Below are 23,796 nucleotides of genomic sequence, written 5' to 3' on the forward strand. Positions count from 1 at the left end.
TGTTGTTTTAATTGTTATGCTATCACTTATCGTTTTTGTCTTATTTTTTGTTTGTGTTGTCTGTTTATTATATCGTTGTTTCACTCGTTATGCTATTGTTATATCTGATATACCGTCATAACACTATCACTTATCGTCACTTATATCGTTGTCATACCAACACACTAGCGGTCCTATTTATTCACCTTGTTAGCCGGTGTTCTTACCGTTTGCCGGAACGGTTGATATTATTGTATATAAAGGAATGCGCTCATTTAGTTGAGCAGAGCAGATAGCCGTACGCTCCGCGGCTAGTGAAATTTCCTTCGCTAATTAAAAGCTGAATGATACTACACGCAGTCTCTTCTCTTTATTTATTAGTATAGATCGTGCCAAGTAAAGGCCGGCAAATCCCTTTATAATACGTACAGTAAAAATTAAAAAGGTCTTTGTGCACTGCAGATACGTTCACACATCTATGCACTGCTACGAACTGGGCAGAGAAAGGTGGATGCTGGGTGGTGCTTCCGAGTAGTGCCTACACGCAGACCAGTTCGTATGTACCGTCGTTCGTAACTCGAATGTTCGTAAGTAGGGAATCGTCTGTATTTTTCAAAGCCAGCGTATGCCCAAATATGCAAGATACTGCTCTTAAGAACGACATTCCGGAGGCTCTTCTCGAATCATTTTCAAAAATTTTGAGAGGTTCGCTAATGGATATTTGAAGTTTATTGAATGTGTGAAGCTTATTTGTAAAAAATATTTCGACGAATGAGGGTGCATGAAAGTGTAAACAAAAGCACATAGTGTTCAAATGTATCCCATTCGAACAGTTTTTGGAGAGGGATTCCAAGCTAAGGCGTTTTCGCGATGGCTGCGATTACCTGTTGGCTTTTTAGCTTTAAAGAGCTTAGGACGAAAATATATACATTACACAAACACTAGTACACAAAGGTACACCAAAATATACACACTACACAAACACTATTACACATTGGTATACCAAAATATATACACTACATAAGCATTAGTGCATACAGGTACACAAAAATATATACACTACATAAGCATTAGTACACACAGGTATACCAAAATATATACACTACACAAACAATAGTTCACACAAATATGCCAAAATACACAGATTACACAAGCACTAGTACACCCATATATACCAAACTATATACACTACACAACCATTAGTACACACAAGTATACCAAAACATACATACTACACAAGCACTGGTACACATTGGTATACCAAAATATGTACACAACAAAAACACTAATACACACATGTATACAAAAATACATGTACTACACAAGCACTACTACATCCAAATATACCAAAATATATACAGTACACAATCACTAATACACCCAAGTATACCAACATGTATACACTACACAGACACTAGCTACTACAGGTTTACCAAAATACATATACAGTATATGATATACTACACAAGCACTAGTACACAAAGGTATACTAAAGCATACACACTACACAAGAGCGAGTACACACAGTTATACCAAAATACATATATTACTCAAGCAGCAGTACATACAGGCATACAAAATATATACCGTAAGTCCTTGTCGCGCGGCTTGTCGTTGGGGGCGGCTTCTGGTTCAAAGTCATAGGCCGCGGCTAAAGCCAAGTGTTTAAAACTTATGCAAGTCTTAGGGCGGCTTCTCGATAAATGCGCTCTCTGCTCAGTTCCGCGCTATAACCATAGAGTGACAGCCATGATACACTTTTATGTACGGGATTTTGGCCAGCTACTCGTTTATTTTCGAGGTCATGTTTATGGAATACTTTAGGCTAACGAAGAATTTATCGCTAATGTTTAACTCATTTGCACCCGACGAATTTCTAGGCGATCAGCCCCAGATACCGCTAATTTTTCAGAAAATTGTCGTAATTCAAATTACTACTACAGGAGACAGACTTGAGATAATTTATTCAATTAAATTTCAAAAGAACCAACCAAGTCTCCTCTTTCAAAATATAGTACATTCATATAGACACCTTGTATCCCTTTTATGTAGATCCGTGCCTCAAAGAAGGTAGTTTCAGGAAATTTCCAATTTTGACAAAATTGTCATTTGCTGAAACAAAGTTAGATTTGCACCATAAAAATTACAAAATATACAAAGTTTGACTGAAATTACTCATTTATTACAGACAATACATATTTATGATTATTATTTATACATATGCAGTTAGTGATGAACACAAAAATCATGAAACTCTAACTTCGAACTTTTCCTCACGAGAATCATCCTTCAAACAAAATCATAGCAAATCTATATGCCAATATAACTCAAATAAAACATCATGAAAATGTTTCAAAAAATAAAAATATGTTCAATAACTCTGTTTTTGACTTTTCAGACTTCATAGACAGCTCTAAGAATCAATATGATCCTATCGAAACTGAAAGATAACGTTAGTCCGACTACGGCTGGCAGCGTGAAGAGTGCATTTTTATTCGAGCATAACGATACAAATTGGCACAATTAAAAGTTAATAAAAACTTTGAAACACTAAAAATAATGTTTTGATTTGATTTATGCAGTCTTTGAATGTCTTACCACTTCTGAATCTGCATATTTACTTCTGGAGTTGAAAAAAAATTATCACGAACGATAAAATTTCAAGTCGGCATGACGATTTCCGGTTTTGATAGAAACTGAGATGGGTGTACTAATTTGGTTATAACTTTCGCCGGAGACGTCATAGAGGCATATTTTAAAGTTTGTCTGATTGGCCAGAAATTTGTCTTTCTAACTAATCAAAAATATTCTTTTATAATTTAAAAATAACGATGCAAGGAGTTGGTAAATTTCAGACGCGAAGTTAACTCGCGCTGGGTGCATAGCAACGTTATAAATATGCGAGTTAACTCGCGTTGGGTGCATAGCAACGTTATAAATATGCGAGTTAACTCGCGTTGGGTGCATAGCAACCTTATAAATATGCGAGTTAACTCGCGCTGGGTACATAGCAACGTTATAAATATGCGAGTTAACTCGCGTTGGGTGCGAATGAGTTAAATCACCACAGTCGTAGGTCATTAAAACCGTTTCTTTCCTGACCGCATCTTTCCATAAACGTGGAGCCTCTAACAGTGCAATAAAAATCTAGCTGAGACATGGCAAGTAAGTTCTTGATGCAAGGGTTTAAGAATTTTAATTCGAACTTGGAAGTAAAAGAAAATTCTTTTCACGAGTACTGATGTAACCTGTTTTCTTATTCAAGAGGATGGGGGTATAGCGAAACTCTTCTCAACACTCTCGCTCCTGAAGGGGGTCAAGGACAACGAAACCTCAGTCATTAGCCGCGGTCTGTGGGCATACGCGGCTTGTTGGAGAATTAATTTTTCTTTCGTGAGTCATCTGGTTTTGAGCACAAGCCGCGCGGCTTGAGCATGAGGACTTATGGTATACATTGCGCAAACACTAGTACACTTAGGTATGCCAAAATATATGGACTATAAAAGTACCTGTACAGACAGGTAAACTAAATTATATACACTGTACAAACAGTACCACGCACGTGTATAACAAAATATGCCCTACACAAGCACCGATACACACAGGTATCCCAAAACATATTCACTACCCAAGCACTAGTACACACAGATATAGCAAAACATACACACTACACAAGCAGCAGTACATGTAAGTCTACCAAAATATATACACTGCACAAATACTAATGCCTACAGGTATACCAAAAGGTATACAGTATACAAGCACTAGTACAGATGTGTACACTAAACTATATACACTTTACAAACACTATTACAAACAGTTTCAGAAAGTATTTTTGTTACAGAAGCACAAAATGGTATACCAAAATACATATACAAAACAAGCAATGGTACATAGAGTATTACTAAAATACAGTCAAACATGGATAACTCGAACTTCAAGGGACCGAGCAAAAGTGTTCGAATTATCAGAGCGTTCAAGTTATCAGAGCACTGTCACAAGTCCATATATTTACTTATTTATTAGTAGATACATGTACATATACAGACTATAATATAAATCAAAATCACAAATGGCTTGTTTCAAATTAAATGCTTCTAATGTAAAGTTTAAAACGTTTTTATGAAAAAGTATAGAGATTTTTCTATCACTTGAGATTGGTTTGTTGTTTGAGGTGATGTTATTGGCAGGACGTTTTTCAGATTGACATTGGCAAAACTTGATCGTTGTTGAAATGCTCAAAAGAAAAAACATTTTTTTCTTTTGGGGTTTTACCCACGATCAATTTTGCCGTTTTTTCTTGAAGTTTATGCTAAGATTACCTTACTTTACCTAGGATTCGTTAAGAGCAACACTCCGAGGCAGTTCAATTAGAAGTTTTACGAGGTTTTACGGTACATTCTATATCACTCATGCTTTTTTAATAGATACTTATTGAATGTACACACGTATTCTGTGTTTAGGTCAAACGATGAATAGTTTTTTGTAGCTCAGACAACGTATACGTTTAATTACAACAATTTTAAGACGTTTTAAACATTCAACATTCCGACGTTGATTCAACACGGAATCAATGTCGGAAAACTATTCATCACGGGCTAGCCGGGTCACGCACTCAAGGATTTTCCCCACGCACATACAAAACAAAAACAACATGCGATTTTTGTTTTGTATGTGCGTGGCGAAAATCCTTGCGCGCGTGACCCGGCTAGCCCGTGCTATTCATCGTATAGCAGTATAAATCAAATTTCACCAAACCTTTATAAAAGTCGTTGACAAAAATATTTTGCCGATGGTGGTAATAACGACGCTTATGAATTACGAAAAGATGAAGTTTACCTCTATGGCTTTGAATAAAGTGATTTTCTAAAGCGATAACAACCGTTTCGGTAGCCATTGGGCAAAAAAACAGTTTGAATTAACAGTGTTGAGTTCGAGTTATCTATAGCAATTTATCATTACGTGGGAACGGACCAAAGGAAATGTTCGAATTAACCATGTGTTCGAGCTATCCGTGGACGAGTTATCCATGTTTGACTGTATATACATTACAGTATAGTATAGTACAGTACAGTATAGTATTACTTAAATATATACATTGTGCAAGCACTGGTACGCACTGGTATACCAAAACATATACACAACACAAACACTAGTACACACATGTATACCAAAAAATGATATATGGCAAACATGTAATAGTACAACACAGGTGTACCGAAAAATATAGAGTACACGAGCACTAGTATATATATACACCACAAGAGCACTGTTAAGAAGAGTTTTAGTAGAATATATACACTACGTAAGCACTGGTACACACAGGTATACCGAAATATATACACAACACTAACCCTAGTACAGACAGATTTATCAAAATATATACACTACACCAGCAGTAGTACACACATGTATACCAGAACATATATACTACACAAGTCCTAATACACACTAGTATATTAAAGTATATACACTACACTCGCGCTAGTACAAACGAACACTAAAACACAAAGGTGTACCGAAATATATAGAGTACGAAAGCACTAGTTAGGACAGGCATATAAAAATATATATACTACACATGCACTAGTACACACGGGTATACCAAAACACACATAATACGCAAGCGCTAATCTAAACCGGTAAACAAACATGTATACACTGCACAAATACTAATGCCTACAGGTACACCAAAAGGTATACAGTATACAAGCACTAGTACAGATGTGTACACTACAATATATACACTTTACAAACACTACTACAAACAGTTTCAGAAAAATATTTTTGTTACACAAGCACAAAATGGTATACCAAAAGACATATACAAAACAAGCAATGGTACATACAGTATTGCTAAAATATATACACTGTGCAAACAATGGTACACACTGGTGTATCTCGATATATACACTACACAAGCATACACAGGGATACCAAAACATATACACTACACAAACACTGGTACACACAAGTATACTAAAATAAATATATATGAAAAACAAGTAATGGTACATCACAGGTGTACCAAAATATAGAGTACACGAGAACTAGTCCAAACCGGTATTCAAGAAAATACCAAACACACAAACACTAGTACCCAAAGGTATACCACAGCATATACAGTGTGCAAGCAGTAGTAAACACTGGCATACCTAAGTATATTCACTACACAAGCGCTAATACACACAGGTATTCCAGAATATATATACTACACAAGTATAGTACATACAAGTATACCAAAACATACACAGTGCACAAGCGCTAGTGCACACAGTTACACCAGAATATACACACTACACAAGCATTTGTACACACACAGGCAGACCCATATATCTACAATATCATCATGTCCACGAAATCCTGAACATTATTGAATTCCTGAGTAGCAATCCTGACCAATAGCTTACCGGGGGATGGCTCTTAGTCCCAGTTTCTAGCAACTCCTTATTGGTCCTCAGGCTATTCCACTGCTTGAGCAGCACATCTTCTATGAAATCAGCAATTTTAGTCCGTGACTGCTGTCGGTTTTCCAGCACATGTTTCTCTAGTGTGTCATATTTAAGTTTAATCTCATTTAGCTGTAACAGGAAATAGTAGGGGAAATAGAAATTTTAGATAAGCTATCATTCAGGAGTTGTAGTCTCTTTCTCTTGCTAAAACTACTGCTTCAATGTCATAGCAACTACTTGGATAAAAAGCTAGGAAACACATTAGTTGGAGTAAGTTGATGTGGCCTCTTCCTATATTACCTCAAATTGTAGCCTCTTTCTCATATCACAGGAAATGTCATTATGTCACAGCAACTAGTTAGGTATAACAAAAGAAAGAAGGCAGCCAGGGTATTTCAACATGAACAATAATTACAAACCTGACTGTCTCTTGTATTATGGATAAGTAGAAGCATGGCTTGTGTTTCATCATCAAAGTCTGCCTGTACTTTAGATACTTCCTTGAATAGTTTTTCATATTCTTCATCCTTGGTTGTACTCTCTTTTGTTATTATGGTGTTCAGCAGGGAGGCTGCCAGATCTTCCAGTGATTGGAAGTCATGTGGTCCACCTGTACAATATTACCTTGATTTGTTAGTATGGAAGAAATTCATGAACCGATAATAGCAAGTGATCAGTAGAAGCGTGTCCACGGAATCGCACTAATAATGAATAAATTAAATCAATAACAATTAATTTTTACAATGTTTCTGTCCGTATCAATCCCTTTTTCAACTTGAAAGCTTTCCAGCTTTTCGGTAAATTTTTGAAAGCAGCACAATAGAAATAATTAGTAACTAATCAGCCTAATAGAAGTTGCTTGTTCGATGTGGTCTTGTTACTTCAATGCATGACAAAAACGGTTTACATTTTACAGTTTCAGCAGTGCAGAAGAGTTGATGTTAGAAAAATTGTGGAAAGTATTGGACAGCCAAAATAAAATGTTCATTTCATCGGAAGCACCAAACAGAAGGTATCTATCCGAGCAAACGATGCAAATAACAATTTAAAAAATGCTCATTTGGTTTCTGAGTTTATTAGAAGTAAGACTCACTTATGTCGCTTGTTTTTGAATATGTTTGTAGTGTTTGATAGATTATTAATATTATTATTATTATATAACACAGGAACTTGTAGATATATACAATTTTATTTGATAGCATCCTTGCGGTTTTCTAACTAGGGTAAAATGGGTCAACACTCCTAACTTCTCTTATATTGCACATAAAAAGATAGTTTTTGCTGCTAACCGTAGCAAACATATCAACGAATGCAATGGGTTTTATGCAAAACTGTTAAATGCGGTTATATAACAGTAATATGCCCTCAAATTTAAAATGAAATAAGCAACTAAAAGCTCCAACAAATTGCACAGCAGGCCACAGGCTATATTATCATCGGGATATATTGTAAGCAATATCTATCAATTGGTACAGAAATTTTCCAGATTCCAAATGAATAATTATTAAGAGACCATGACAAGTTGGATGTAAGATAGCAAATTTATTGCCTGAAGGAAAGCGCAGAATATAAGCAAGATTCACTACACTAATAAAAATGGTTTAAATAATCTCCTCAAAAGTCTGACGAGCTGGAACATGTCAGCATTTATAACTAGCATCAGCTGTGATATTACTGCCTGTGAATTTTCCTACTAAATCTTTCCTTATTTATCCAGTCTATTTCAGTATGTAAATGTCATTCTGCTATCCAATGTAAGTACAGTGTTTGCTCACTAAACTTACCTTTATCACACTTGGTTGAATCTGCTACACATTTCACACAGCAGATTGTATGGCAGACTTTACATCCCAACACTAATGGTTGATTCTCATGTTTTGTACAGATATCTGGCTTATGTTGGCTCTCCTTTGACAGATACTGGGTCATGGAGACCGTACGATGATCACCTAGTGCAACATCATGGTACTGAAACAAAGAAAAACATAGCTACGGTGTTATTTAAAACAAGGGAAGTCACTGTCACAGTGAGACATCTGCTGCAGTAGTTGATCTAGAAATACAAAAGAATCAAAATTTGAAAACAGGCCTTGCTTATCAATAATTACCATCTAAGGATGATATGTAGGCTTTTAGATTTTCTACACCTGGAAGGTAAGTAGTTGGGAATCCCATGAGGTAATATACAAGTTAAATATGATTGGTGTAAAGTACATAACATCATGAATGTTGCTGCATCATTGAAAGCTGTCATGATACTGTACAGCAATACATTGCAGCACGAGGCTCAGCATAATGTAGCATTATAAATAATACAATTTCTAAACTGCTAGAGAGAATGATGATCATATATAGAATATGATTGTTCTTAACAGAAGGCAGGACTCCATGAGCCTCACCCCACATTGGCCTGATTAGTGAGCATCAGTTTTAAACTGACTTTTACCTATTTGATGCATTTAGGGCAAGATCTGCCTACAAAGGCTAATGGCTGCATACTATACTTCCTGTAATATGAAATGCATGGGCATGTATTTCAGATCAGCTCTCCAGCGGCCACAAATCAGGGTAGTCTCAGACAACAAGATTAACAAGTTCACAAAAATGACAAATGAGAAAAGACTATCTTGATAATAAACCTCTGGTGATCGGATATGCATCAGATTGTCACCTAATGCATTCAAAGTTATAACCAAGCGTAAACTGCTTAGCCTGAGCTCTGAAGCTCTAGTGCTAAATGATAATCATCTAGAACCGATACCCACCCTCAATTACCATAATGCTATATATAGGCTAAGTAAATATTTAAAGAGAGAGGCAATGCAGCTGGTTGACACAAGTAAATGACTGGACTATTCTATTTATATTTAATGAATAATGGAGGTAAACAGCAGTAACTATGCTACCATGTGAAATAAACATGCACATGACAAGCTGAACTCTGAAGCTATGAATTGTAGCAGCAACATTCAAATCAAATATATTTTTGACATACCTCAAGGTGCTCTTTACAGAATTTCCTTGAGCAATCGGTGCAGTAAGATGTGGCTTGGCGTTTGTGTTGTCGTATCTTGATGCAAGTGTCACAGAGCCTTGCATCATCCACATCATAGTCATCCAATAATTCGGGTGACATCTTATACACCTTCCTAAAAATCATGGTTTATACATAACATAATATAATTACATAATGAACTATTCTCAATTATCTAAAGTTAATTATTAAAGACTTAAATTTCGTTGCAAGTCAACCTTTGAAGACTTGGCTGGTTTGAGAGTTGAGCTAATAAGCAACTAGAGACAAGAGTTCCAATGGAAATTGTAGTCTGTCCAATGATGATCACTCTTTCCAGTGAATTAAATGTACACAAATCATTTCAATTAATGTACAAACATCGTTTCTTAATGGTCAATTATAAAGGTGTGTGATCACATGGAATTAATATACTCGTCACTTAGGCCTAATATTAAAATATCTGAGAGACAACTTTAATAGGAATGGTCTTCTAGAACAATAGCAGGGCCCAATCAATCATTCTAAATAGCTTGTTTACAAGCGTATTAAATATGTACAATGTTAGCATCACAGTACCTTTGAGTATGACCTACCCGCAGCTTTGAAGCCCGCACCAGCAAATCTTGTTCTTTTCATAGTGTGATGTAAGGCATGGCATACAGTGTATGTGGCCGCAAGGTAGTTGTTTAGGATCAACAATTTTTTCATTTCTCAATCCACAAAATTCACATTCAATATCATGAGAAGCAGAAGCCATTGCTAAAATGAAATGACAAAAATATATAATAATGAACTTTGAAAATTTCTATTGAACCTACAGAATTACACAGTAACCAATACATTATAAGATGATAATGGTATGAATGCTGTAGACTAGCTAATGCTTAATTGTTAGGAACATTATTAAGCGCCACTTATTATGTACAATACATCGGATGAAGCATTTCTAAAGTACCTAAATAAATGAAGTCATAAAGTTTACATTTAAAAATAAGATTGTTACATGCAACATTATCACTATATCATGTAAATAAAAATATCCAAGTGATGACTTGTCATTCTGTAGCTAAGAGATTCATGATTGGTTCACCACATGACAAAACAAAGTAAATGGCTTAAAAAAGCAGTCTTCAAAAATGTCAACTCCTCACTGTCTCTAGCATGAGGCTGAATTAAAACTTCAACTTCCTTGGTCATATTCTCCTACATAATACTGTTATATACCCCTAGAGCGGAGGCAGTGGTTTATTGGTAAAACCAAGTTTTACCGCCAAAGATAACTTTAGTTAGCATAGTCTTATAGTATCCCTTACTATAGAACTATGCTAGATAGATATGTTGATAGAAGTGTCATCATAACACGGTTTACACTTGACACTTTTGCTGCTTAAATAGCATGAAAGTCGGTATCAGCCCCTAGCATAGAATGACGTAATAAAGAGTAATATAGCAAAGAGAACTGCTATAATATCTTACTACACTTCGAATCACACACCGTTAACATCTTGAGATCAACCATAGTCTATCCAGATATTAACCACATATCTATGCTCTCACGCAACTCATCGCGAGTATCACCTATTACATTAAGCGATCAAGCAACTTAGGATAACTTAAAGCAGAGCACACTAAAGCTAGTCATCGGTTCCGATACAATCAGTTCTATTTAATAATAATTAATTGGCAGTTTAAATGCTCTGAATATATTAAATAAATAGGCTCCAATAGATCATATCTTCTTGATTGTGCAGTGTGAATCGAGCATGGTCGTACGCCAACATTGTCAGGGAGCAGAAGTTATCGTAAGTGATTGGCCTGCATTAGCACAGATTAGACATGATCATGTGTAGCAAAATTAGCTTAAAACACGTTTTACTGAGTAAACAAGCTCCATTAACTGCATACAATTAAATGTAGCAGCTTAACACACACTGAAACATGATACTCACTATAAAACTCTCCAAAGTGAGATAATTACGATGAATATGCTACCGTTCGCGAACTAGGAAGTTACTGGTGTGCCGCTCCCTTCTGCGCGCGCATTTTACTGCGCACTCCCAACATCCGGCAAAATATCATCATCGGTTTCGATGGCGCGCTTAGTAACAGTAACGAAGTGCTGTAAAATCTGTCAAGCGGAAACAGATGGAGCAACTTAAATGTTGATATTTGAAAAGAGCAGACAACTGCAAATTAAAAAATATCGCCAATCAAACCGAGTACTTTTTGAATAGAAGACGCGTTGTATGAAAATCAAGGGAGGTATTGTTTAGCCGATGATATTTTCCGAACGTCACGTTATAAAAAACGCTGTAAGGTGAGCAGTACACAGTCTCGCCTCCCATAATATCCAGGTAAAGATATCTGCTACGCAGGAAACGCCTAATTTTGAAAACAAAAAAATGTTGTGGAGTCGAAACAATCTTTAGTATTGCTCTAGCAAACTTCAGGGCTTACTGTAGCTGCCCTACTTTTAAGCAGGGTTCTTCTAGAATATCCTACAGCCGAGCTTAAATAGGGAAAAATCTGGTTCCTATCAAAAAAGTCCTGCGATCCCGGTGCACGATATACGGTATATACGGTAGAAGAATTTACTACCCTAAAAGTCTCGCAACAACCCGCTTAATCTCTCTCACTCCAATCCTGTGTGTAATTGATATAAAAAATGATAAATAACATACACATATTGTACAACAGTACACATATTGAATATATTTGTATGAAAGCATCACGCATCCTTGGATTGTTAAAAAATACTATTAGTGATGCCCCAGTCGCAGTGAAATTGATTGCTTATAAGCAGCTGTGTCGACCTGTTCTTGAATACGCAGCCGAGGTCTGGGACCCTCATACAGCCACGCATTCCGACATGCTGGAACGCATACAAAATAAAGCTGTGAGGTTCATTAAAAATATTAAAGGCAGAGAGGTGTCCGTCTCAGAAGAAAAATTCATGTGTGGCTTAAAGTCTTTAAAACACAGAAGACAGCAACAGAGATTGTCTTTGTACATTAATATCGTATCAAACAAAGATACGTTTCCATCCATCCATGACACACTGACCGAAATGAACGCATCTACTCACTACATGATCACACGTTCTAACAATCTAAACGCCCTCTCCTGTGACTCTGGTCAGTTTTTGCAGGGATTCATCCTCAGGACATCTCGGGAGATCCGCACTGGGGAGATTGTAGCGGACTAACAAAAAAAGACCTAGTGATCGGAGGGTCCCTCTCTTGATTCTCATGAGGCTCTAGGGACTAAACATCATCCAGATCCAGATCCAGATAACCGTAATTTTCAAGAATAGTGTATCATCTTTATTTTGCTACTAGCCCGAGGTGAGATAAGTAGTTAGTGAGTGGAGATTTGTTGTAATATAATAAACCAACACCAAGTCTGGCTTGCATACAGGCTAGACCAATAAACCATCCACAGAAGTAGAACAGAAAGTTCAGCAACAATTGTTATTGAGCTTGGTGCTCTTCTTCTGTGATAGGTAGTTTCTCCTGATTGGTCTTATTGTTCACTAGGCTTATTTATTTTTGAGAATTTTTATATTACGAAACATTTACGTCAACATCCCAAACACCCACCCTCTTTTTTTGTTAATATTATCGCTTGTTGTGTGATAGACTGATTGCGGTGACAAACCCTTGATCGTGACTGTGTAGACTTATTAGTACTAAAGGTTAACATAAATCTCAGTCAATCAATAATCAGTACAGGCATTGGCAAAAGTGGGTGCAATGTAATAGTAATTATACCTTGCACAACATTACCCCTTTTAAACGACTGAATCTGTACCTTTTTTATCTGTCAGCATCACTCTTTAGAACAATATTGCATTTGCCAGTAGATATGCAATAAGCTTTGATGTTTGTTGGTAGTAGTCTGAGCTAAATGCTGGTATTATTTCCTAAAATACTGTTACAGCACCCATTCTATTTGTTTACAGCTTGAACACGGTTGTTACTTCATTACCATGTAAGCTACACAGTAGGCTACATACGCTCAGTACTTTAGATAGTCTTCAGGCATACATAGAAGAATATGAGCTGAGACACACGATGAAGCATGTGGTCGCACAGCAAGACAAGAGCTTCACTGCTCCACTTAATGCCGGTACGCTCTTAACGTTCTGAAACTGGTTACTTACAGGCATTAAATATACTTACAGGCTATAAATATATTTATATATAAATATATGTAACGTTCAATTAGGCCTGCCTGGGCTATCAGGGAGTCTGGAGTGACAGATTTTATTGCATGTATAGCAAGCTTTCTGTTTTTGTTTAGTGATATTACACTAGGCTTTTTCGGTTGAGTTACTAATAGCGTATGAATGCTTGAATCCTTGAAAGATTACGCAATATATATATATATAAACATATATATATATATATATATATCTAATAAAAATATAATAATATATATATATAGTTTTTGTATATATATATAAAATGTGGCTTGCCTAAATACCAACAGCAATCAATCCAGGTGAGTTGCAGAAAAGTGCGCTATTGGGAACAGCTAAGATCTTGAGGCGAGTGCTCAAACTCCCAGGTCTCTGGTAGGAGACCTGAGTTAGAGCAGAATTTACGACCCATACGGGTATCCGGGGTGAGGAAACAATTTTTTATCTATATATATGTATATAGCGTATATATATAGCGTATATATATATAATATATATATATATATATGTGTATATCTATGTGTATATCTATGTGTATATGTATATATATATATATGTATATATATATATATATATATATATATATATATATTTCTCCAAGTATGCATGTATAAATGTTGGTCTGTTGGTAGTCATCCCGGCTATAGCTATTATTTGAACAGCTGAGCTGGCCAACAATGCAGGCACAAAGTCATGGCTTTAGGTCATTAGAAGCCTAATATTATTAACTAGCTTAGTGGAATTTTCATTAGCAATATGCCAGGCTATTAGCTTGAAAGGCACATTTGTTTGACAAAGTTTTAAAACGTTTACAGTTGTTTTTATTTTTCTCCTAATTTATTTCAGCTATACAAAACACTTCTCTCATGGTATGTAGCTTGAAAGTAAGAAGGATAATTGTTGTTATGTTTTAAATACAAATCAATTTCCGGTCCAAAGACTTTTTTATTACCCAGGTAATGGCTGGTGGTACAACTAGTTTTATATATAGAGACTAGCGGAATGCCAAACATTGCACGAGTCTTAAAAATCAGCTTATAAGCAGGGACAAGTAATGTAGTTGCCTTCCATTTGCCATTAGCCTAGTCGATAGCCAATGACTAGTTGGAGCACATACTAATAACGCCCCAAGATCAAGCATTATATGACATTGCGCCATGCAAAACAGTGTGCAAATTTTCACCCAATTAGCAACATAAGTCACCCAATGAATCATTCAATCTCGCTCCGCTTGATTGGGACAATGTTGGCTTGGAAAATGGGAGGGTCTAAGATCAAATCCAGCATGAAATGAATAATTCAATCCTACATTTTAATAACTATATCTCGGATCTTAAATCACACACACAAACACACAAACTTCGAAATTTATATATAGACAAGGGTAATTTTTGTTTAGTTACACTTTGAATGCTCAATAGATATTGTCTCCTGGTACACGATCAAAGTGAAGACAGCAAGACTATCTACTTGTCACTTCCAGATCTCAGGCATTAACTTTGCAGTGAACGAAAAATACAGTCACCTGTTTTGGCTATTCTCATATGAATCATTTTTATGCTTTGAACAAATATTTTTAGTTAGAAAAGTTGGTGTGGCTGACAAGCCTTGTTGAAAATGCTTCGAATAAAATGACAATCAAGATATTTTACAGAAGACAACAGTTTAATTGTTAAGAAGTTAATTTTTTTCCGTCAGGTCAAATTAAATTCAGAATCATGAATTTTAGCAGCTTCAATAAATCATTTATTTTTATTAAACTACTTTAGTGTACAAACAAAACTTGCAATTGTTTTCAGGTTTACATTATATATATTACATAGAAGAAATTTACCTATTAGTTGGTTTTAGGAAAGCTAAACCTGCTTCAGGTTTTCAATTTGTCTAAAGATCCACGTGACACAACATCAGAGAAATATCCATTAGAAATATGGTATTCAATAGGCATTAATTTAGTAAGACGTATATTAACAAACTTGGAGTTATCTTCTACACATGCAGTTACAGTGAAATGCTATCAAAACAGTTATAAGTCTATCGGTTACCTGGGAATTGACACAGAGAACTTAGCAAACATCAAACCATTTTCCTATAAGGCAAGTATTCAGTCATCATAGCATAGTGTTTAGCCATCATTAAATTAGTCATAAGGATCTCAGGCTAAAGCTAGTGATGATGTCTATATGTTTAGCTGCTGTTGATAGATCCCATCTAACTTAGCATTCTTTAATATAGATGAAAGCTACTGTAGTTCTCCTAAAACTGCCAGAGGTGGCTGACCAGAAAACATTAAAACTAATTAAAAGAGTCTGAGGAGAAAATCTATAAAAAACTTACAAATGAGTTTGGACTTTGATTGGCCGTGTAGAATCACTGTGAATGAAGTGTTCAAGTCAGTGATTGCATTTGTTCTGAACCTTAAGTTTGAGCTGATTAGTTGCTGGTTGGATTTACTGAATAGCGAATGCAGAATCTAGTGATCCTATCACTGTTTGTAGCCTATATCTGGCAATGCTTCTAGCTTTGGACATGACAATGAACTCATTCGCGCAACCAAACAAATACCTCAGAAAAGCTGATTGAAATGACAACTGCAAAGGTTGAATAACCAATATGTGACATAGTCTAAAATAACTTGATCATGTAGTTGGCTGTTATTACTGAACCCGACTTTACTAGGGAAACATAAAAACTTTGGTGCAAAATTTTGGTCTGTTGCAAAACCGAAAGGTCCTACGTGCATATTTATAGTAGTACCTGCACAGCTTGTCTACGCAATTGGTTACTGAAGCCTATATATCTTATCTTCTAGCCAAACCTATCTATATTTACTGGTGGCACCCACATACATGTAGCGTGTCAAAGTATTTGCAAAGTGGCTCTTGTGAAAGCTGTTTGTGTATCTGATTTGTGACACCTGCCAAGCTCATCAGCCTTATACACTATGTTTCCATGATGCGCAGTGCTTCGGAGTTGCGCTATCTCCGAATCATGGAAACGGCGTCTTCGCACTGAAATCACTGCGCACTGATCAGTGCGAAGCCAGTGCAAATTCGCAGCAAGGAAACAGCGACTGCGCAGTGGCTGCGCATAGCTCTCATGCCGTGGAGACGGATGTTTCGATGGCCATAAACTAGTACAAAGGTTGTCCTGCTAATCTTGTTTTTTCACTATTCTTCCGATCTTCTTTCACATAAATTTAATTATGGTCTGCATTCATGAGGATGATGAGGTGATTACTTTCCTGGACTTTGTTATCGATGCCAACACTTCGAAAAATAGGTGGCAAGTCCTAAATTAACGTTTAAATAATATATTACTTAAAAAATACTTATTAAAAATATATTACTATGTAAAGAGTGTGTTAAGGTTTGTAAAACCTTGTGAATGTGTATTGTAAATAAAAGTATAATGACGACAGAATCATAAAAAAGACTGTTTATGACGTTCGGTATCCGTGATCGATTCTATTTCTCCATCAGGCGATTCGATTTATACAATTTCTCTTCTCTGGCTAATTTGCGGTATTTGCTGAAAACCACTGCGCAGCATGGAAACGTACAATCCCCTCGACTTCGGAGGGGGCTGCTTCGCAGTACTGTGCACCATGGAAACATAGTGATACTAATGATGCTTGCAAAACTTGTCAGTGTACCTCATTAGTGAGAGAGGCTGGTACAAAGTTTACTCCAATAGCTATACTGTGGCAGTCTAGTGCTCTGTGAGACAATGTCAAGTGTAAAAACTTCATGTAGAGTTGTTAAAAGAGGCTGGGTGATGATGGACTGGCACATGTGTTAGCAATCTGGTTTATAAAGCTGAAGGTGATGAGTTCAAATCCCAAGCCCTGGAGTTTTTCCAAACTTTCAATTGTGGCTATAAAATGACGGACACTGTTATTATGGTGGAACTAACACTCTGGCAGTCTGGTGTGCCACGAGATATCCTCAGGTGTAATAGCTAAAGGAGAAACTATTCCATAACATGGCAAGGCAGTCGATTGTCATAGGTGGTGGGATGTTGGTCTACTAAGCCAGAAGCTGTGAGTTCAAATACCGTAGACATCGATATTTGTTCCTGAACTACTCAGCATGGTATCATACGAATGAAAAAGCAATGATCTTACTTCAGCCACAATAGAAGCAATAATATATTCTTATAAATAATGAAATATATTTGCAGAGAGTGCAATCATTAAAGCGAATACAAGTAACAAGATTTTGATAAACAGAAAAACAATTAGTTGAGCATTTCTTTTATTGTCTAATAAGGTAAGTGGTGGAAAAAGAATAATTAAATAAATTTGAAGCTACGACAATTAAAAATAGAACAGAAAAAGGAAATAAATGATTAACCTGAATTACGGCTCACACAACAAATACCGTAATCAATTAAACGGAGTGACTGTTAAAAAGTCTGAAAGGCATTCCCACTACATGAATCATTACACACTTCACAACTGCATCAACTTGAGCATATGGTGTGCCTTTCATTTTGTACGTAATTTTATACACAATTCAACAAGAAGGAAGTGACAACAATGTGTTAACACGCTACTGATTAACCCGAAACATTGTGACTGTCTTACCTTTGACACACTTCTCAAGGTCAAACATACAGTTTTATTAATGAGTCAATAACCAGGCTCTGACGGAACATGATACAGGTTCTTGCCCACTGATAAACTCATAGAATCTCCCTAACACATATCTGTTTACGTAATCATTAACAAGCGCCTCCATGCCAATTACTGTGACATCATCATCAGTAAACTGTATCTGTTGATCAGCTGTAACAGAGGTAGTGATGCCAGTCAACAGACCATGTCAGAGTTTAGAGTTTCAACTTGCCCTGCCAGAAGACAGCCTATAAAGGAGTAAACATTGTAAATAGCCAGAGGCAACTACTAGAGCAGCAATTACTGTATATTACAGCAAATTAAAGCTTAAACCAGAACTGCACCGTACAGCTTTTATTACCTTTTCTAGGTAAATCAGAGAGCTGATTCCGAGTTTGTACTCAAAATAAAATAAAGATTGTTCAATTAATTTTCAAAGTCATTAAGGCTTTTTACAGTGTTTCAATATCGGTCTCGCTGACAACACAATTGACACAACAAGCTCCGTCCGTAAATATGTGACATAGCCTAGCTTTTTAGAGACAGAAGTTGGTGATGTTTAGTCCGATCTAGAATTATAGAGATGGGTGTTTTAAAACCCAATATTCTCTAAATTCAATTTTCAAAATAACCTGTCTTTTCTGAAAGCTAGACAAACTATTTAACATTGCTTGAGCTTGTTACAGGATGTTTAATAAGCTGAAAGCCAAGAAAAATGAGCCCAGAAAGCCTGATTTTATCATAAACTAGCATTGTTATTGGGTCAATTGTAAACTAGAATATTTCACAAAATCAATGATATGCGCTAGAGGCTGGTTCACACTATATTGCCATGTCTCGGCTAGTCCTTTTAGTCATTGTCTTTCGATCGTTGATTATTGAACGATGAATTGATGTCATTGACGAAGCATCGCAGACACGTCGGGCAAGTTTGCTGCTGGTAAACTATTTTGACTTCGCCAAGCATTGACGATTGCCTTTAAAGTGGGAACCATTATGGTGATGGTAATTCACAGTAGTGAATAGCATGATCTATTCATATCCATTTATGATAGTGGCTGCGGGACTAGTTTTTTATTCCCGCATGCAAAAACAAAGAGGTTTCTTCGTGAAAATTTAAAAATCAAATGTTACAAACTATTTCCTTATGCAAACGCGGATGGGTTTGTGATAGGGTAAACATGTTTATCATCGAAGATCGCTGAAGTATTGTGGCATCAACACCGAAGTATGACAATGTAGTGTGAACCAGCCTTCAATAGCCACCGCCTTCTAAATGACATCGTTTTGGAGAAAAAATGCTAATTTATCTCAAAACTGTTTGTAATATCTTTATTAAGGCAATAAACATAAAAAATAGTGTAACCCTAGTGATCAACTTAGTTGATTTGCTATTTGCAAAACTTCTACTCGAGATTGGGGCAGTTATGGTTTAAACTAAATGACTGTGAAAATGATGAGTACAGTTTATATATGCTGTACTGCTGTAACTCAAAGACAACCTCTAAAGTTTGGTGTGAAGCTTATACACGAAGGCAGCATTTTCATGAGGATATACGGTACCGAAAGAAGATTTACCTCAAAGATTTACACAATGATCTACCAAATGAATTATTCTGACTGACTTTTAAATGATCTTTTTACTTTTACCTTAATTACATATGTACAGTGAAACATGGATAACTCGCCCTCAGATATAGCGAACACATTGTTAACGCGAATGGATTTGCTTGGTCCGTTCCCACGCAATGATAAATGGCTCTATATAACTCGAACTCAACACTGTTAATTCAAACTGTTTTTTGCCCAACGACTACCGGTTGCTATCGCTTTAGAAAATCACTTTATTCCAAGCCATAGAGGTAAACCTCAACTTTCCGTAATTCATAAGCGTCGTTATTACCTCCATCGGCAAAATATTTTTGTCAACGACTTTTCTAAAGGTTTGGTGAAATTTGATTTATACTGCTATACGATGAATAGCACGGGCTAGCCAGGTCACGCGCGCAAGGATTTTCGCCACGCACATACAAAACAAAAACAGCGTGTTGTTTTTGTTTTGTATTTGCATGGCGAAAATCCATGAGTGCATGACCCGGCTAGCCCATGATGAATATTTTTCTGACGTTCATTCCGTGTTGAATCAACGTCGGAATGTTGAATGTTGAAAACGTCTTAAAAACTGTTGTAATTAAACGTATACGTTGTCTTGGCTAAAAAAACTATTCATCGTTTGACCTAAACACAGAATACATGTGTACATTCCATAAGTATCCATTAAAAAAGCGTGAGTGATATACAATGTACCATAAAACCTCGTTAAACTTTTAATTGAACTGCCTCGGAGTGTTGCTCTTAACGAATCCCAGGTAAAGTAAAGTAATCTTTGCATAAACTTCAAGAAAAATCGGCAAAATTGATCGTGGGTAAAACGCTCAAAAGAAAAATACAGTCAAACATGGATAACTCGGCCACGGATAGCTCGAAAACATGGTTAATTCGAACGGTTTCTTTGGTCCGTTCCCACGTAATGATAAATTGCTATAGATAACTCGAACTCAACACTGATAATTCGAACTGTTTTTTTGCCCAACGGCTACCGAAACGGTTGTTATCGCTTTAGAAAATCCCTTTATTCAAAGCCATCGAGGTAAACCTCATCTTTTCGTATTTCATAAGCGTTGTTATTACCACCATCGGCAAAATAATTTTGTCAACGACTTTTCTAAAGGTTTGGTCAAATTTGATTTATACTGCTATACGTTTAATAGCACGGGCTTGCCGGGTCACGCGCGCAAGGATTTTCGCCACGCACATACAAAACAAAAACAGCATGTTGTTTTGTATGTGCGTGGCGAAAATTCTTGAGTGCGTGACCCGGCTAGCCGTGACGAATAGTTTTCCGACGTTGATTCTGTGTTGAATCAACGTCGGAATGTTGAAAACGTCTTAAAATTGTTTTTATTAAACGTATACGTTGTCTTAGCTAAAAAAACTATTCATCGTTTGACCTAAACACAGAATACGTGTGTACATTCAATAAGGATCCATTCAAAAAGCGTGAGTGATATACAATGTACCGTTAAACCTCGTAAAACTTTTAATTGAACTGCCTCGGAGTGATGCTCTTAAGGAATACCAGGTAAAGTAAGGGATTTTTCTTTGGTAACTTTTGCTTGAAGTTGCATAAACTTCAAGAAAAATCGGCAAAATTGATCGTGGGTAAAACGCTCAAAAGAAAAAGATGTCTTTTCTTTTGAGCATTTCAACAACGATCAAGTTTTGCCAATGTCAATATAAAAAAAACGTCCTGGCAATAACATCACCTCAAACAACAAACCAATCTCAAGTGATAGAAAAATCTCTATACTTTTTGATAAAAACGTTTTAAACTTTACATTAGAAGCATTTAATTTGAAACAAGCCATTTTTGTTTTTGATTTATATTATAGTTTGCATATGTACATGTATCAACTAATAAATAAGTAAATACATGGACTTGTGACAGTGCTCTGATAACTTGAACGCTCGGATAATTCGAACACTTTTGCTCGGTCTCGTGAAGTTCGAGTTATCCATGTTTGACTGTATGTCTTTTCTTTTGAGCATTTCAGCAACGATCAAGTTTTGCCAATGTCAATCTAAAAAACGTCCTGGCAATAACATCACCTCAAACAACAAACCGATCTCAAGTAATAGAAAAATATCTATACTTTTTGATAAAAACGTTTTAAACTTTACATTAGAAGCATTTAATTTGAAACAAGCCATTTGTGCTTTTGATTTATATTATAGATTGTATATGTACTAATAAATAAGTAAATACATGGACTTGTGACAGTGCTCTGATAACTTGAACGCTCTGATAATTCGAACACTTTTGCTCGGTCCCTTGAAGTTTGAGTTATCCGAGTTTCACTGTATATACGTATATTTACTCGGGAAAATATGTTTTTACATATATGAAAAGCTCTATGTGTCAAGGAAGCCATATTGTCTTCATCAATCGGAAGCCAAACATGAATGCAACCAGCAGGTATTAGAAATTAATAAAATAGAATGGAAATGGTAAAATTTACTATTTAATCCAATTACTAATTAATAACAATAATCCAATTAAGAGACATTCCAGTTTTTTTTCTACCGATTCTGACAAAGATATTCGTTTGTAATCTGTTATCTAATGCAAAATCACCCAGTAAAATCATCAAAAGTAAAAACAAAATAGTGAGTGAATCTTAGTAACTATAGTTACCTGCAGTAACTTTAGTGTACTTAGTGATTATTATCTGCAATAAAATGTAACATTATAATGTACCATGTACAGTGGCAGCAGTACATACCATACAGAGTTCTTATATTCAAGACAGACGTATAACATAGATGTTGAATTTAACTTATATCAGTTCAGCTTACTAAACACATACCCAAAGCTAAGTTTTAAAATGTATTTTAGTTAACTTTAACTTTTTCATTGGCCATATTTTTATCTCCTAACTGTACATAGTCTCATTTCCAGTATAACTTATGACGAATAATGCAGAAATGAGAGAGAGAGGTGACGCATTCGACGAATAGCATTCTATATCTTGCAATAACATAATAGCATTTAATATATGATTTTGTACTTCAGATTAACTAGTAAGAACTGCTAGCTGAAGTTGAATATTTACGTATTGAAATTCATGCAACACCAAAACTCTCAACAAAAAAGTAAATTATTAGCATAGTAGCAAAATAATTAAACAAAGAAACCTGAAATTAAAGGAAACAAGGGAATTGCTAAGATGGTGCTAAAACAGATGAAAGTAATGATATGATACATAATTAACTCACACTGTCAATATTTGCTGCCTTATGTCACGATTCTCAATATCCTCGACTCGGTGAAACTGATCAGCCACAGTAAAAGGAGCCATACAAAGAGATGCAGAACATATCAGTTCATCACCTAAATGGAAGGACTGTAATATTTACAGTGACCGTAAAGCATAAATACGTTAGACTAATAAAGGGAAAATATGAAAAATATAACATATAGGATTGAAATAATTTGGCGTATTCATGGTACATGCACATTGGTACATGACCTAGTAACTCTTTATTATAAAAAATAAAAATTATGGGCCGGCCATTAAGTACACTGCTTATTTCAAGCATTTGTGAAAACCAATCAAAAATGAATTACTAGGTGCATAATTTATGCTTCCCCAATTGGAAACATATACACAGATGTAGCCACTTTAATTATGAGCTAACACTCACTGAGTAGTTAAACCATAACTCCCACCATCATGAGTAGAAGCTTTTCTAATACTAAATCAACTATGTTGATCACTAGGGTTACACTATTTCTCATGTTTATTGCCTCAATAAAAAACCTTCCAAACAGTTGTGAGATTAATTTGCATTTTGTCCCAAAAACGATGTCATTTAGAACGCATTGCTATTTAGTGGATATCATTAATTTAGTGGCGTATCCTAGCTTACAATTGATCCAATAACAACGCTAGCTTATGATACAATCACC

General features: G+C 35.8%; 1 protein-coding gene and 1 pseudogene across 1 annotated transcript in view; one reads left to right on the forward strand and one right to left on the reverse strand.

Moving 5' to 3' along the window:
* LOC137397226 (uncharacterized) overlaps nucleotides 1-10,204 on the reverse strand; it is a 131,914-nt gene extending 121,710 nt beyond the window's left edge. The window contains exons 1-3 of the mRNA XM_068083515.1: nucleotides 10,041-10,204; nucleotides 9,427-9,580; nucleotides 8,216-8,399 (exon numbers count right to left, since the gene is read on the reverse strand). Of these exons, the coding sequence (XP_067939616.1) occupies nucleotides 8,216-8,399; nucleotides 9,427-9,580; nucleotides 10,041-10,204 (502 nt within the window). The remainder of the gene's footprint in view (nucleotides 1-8,215; nucleotides 8,400-9,426; nucleotides 9,581-10,040) is intronic.
* Nucleotides 1-23,796, forward strand: part of LOC137397228 (cyclin-dependent kinase-like 1) — a 485,333-nt pseudogene that overhangs the window by 424,786 nt on the left and 36,751 nt on the right.

The sequence above is a fragment of the Watersipora subatra genome, chromosome 5 (assembly GCF_963576615.1).
Source record: "Watersipora subatra chromosome 5, tzWatSuba1.1, whole genome shotgun sequence".
NCBI classification, from domain to species: Eukaryota; Metazoa; Bryozoa; class Gymnolaemata; order Cheilostomatida; family Watersiporidae; genus Watersipora; species Watersipora subatra.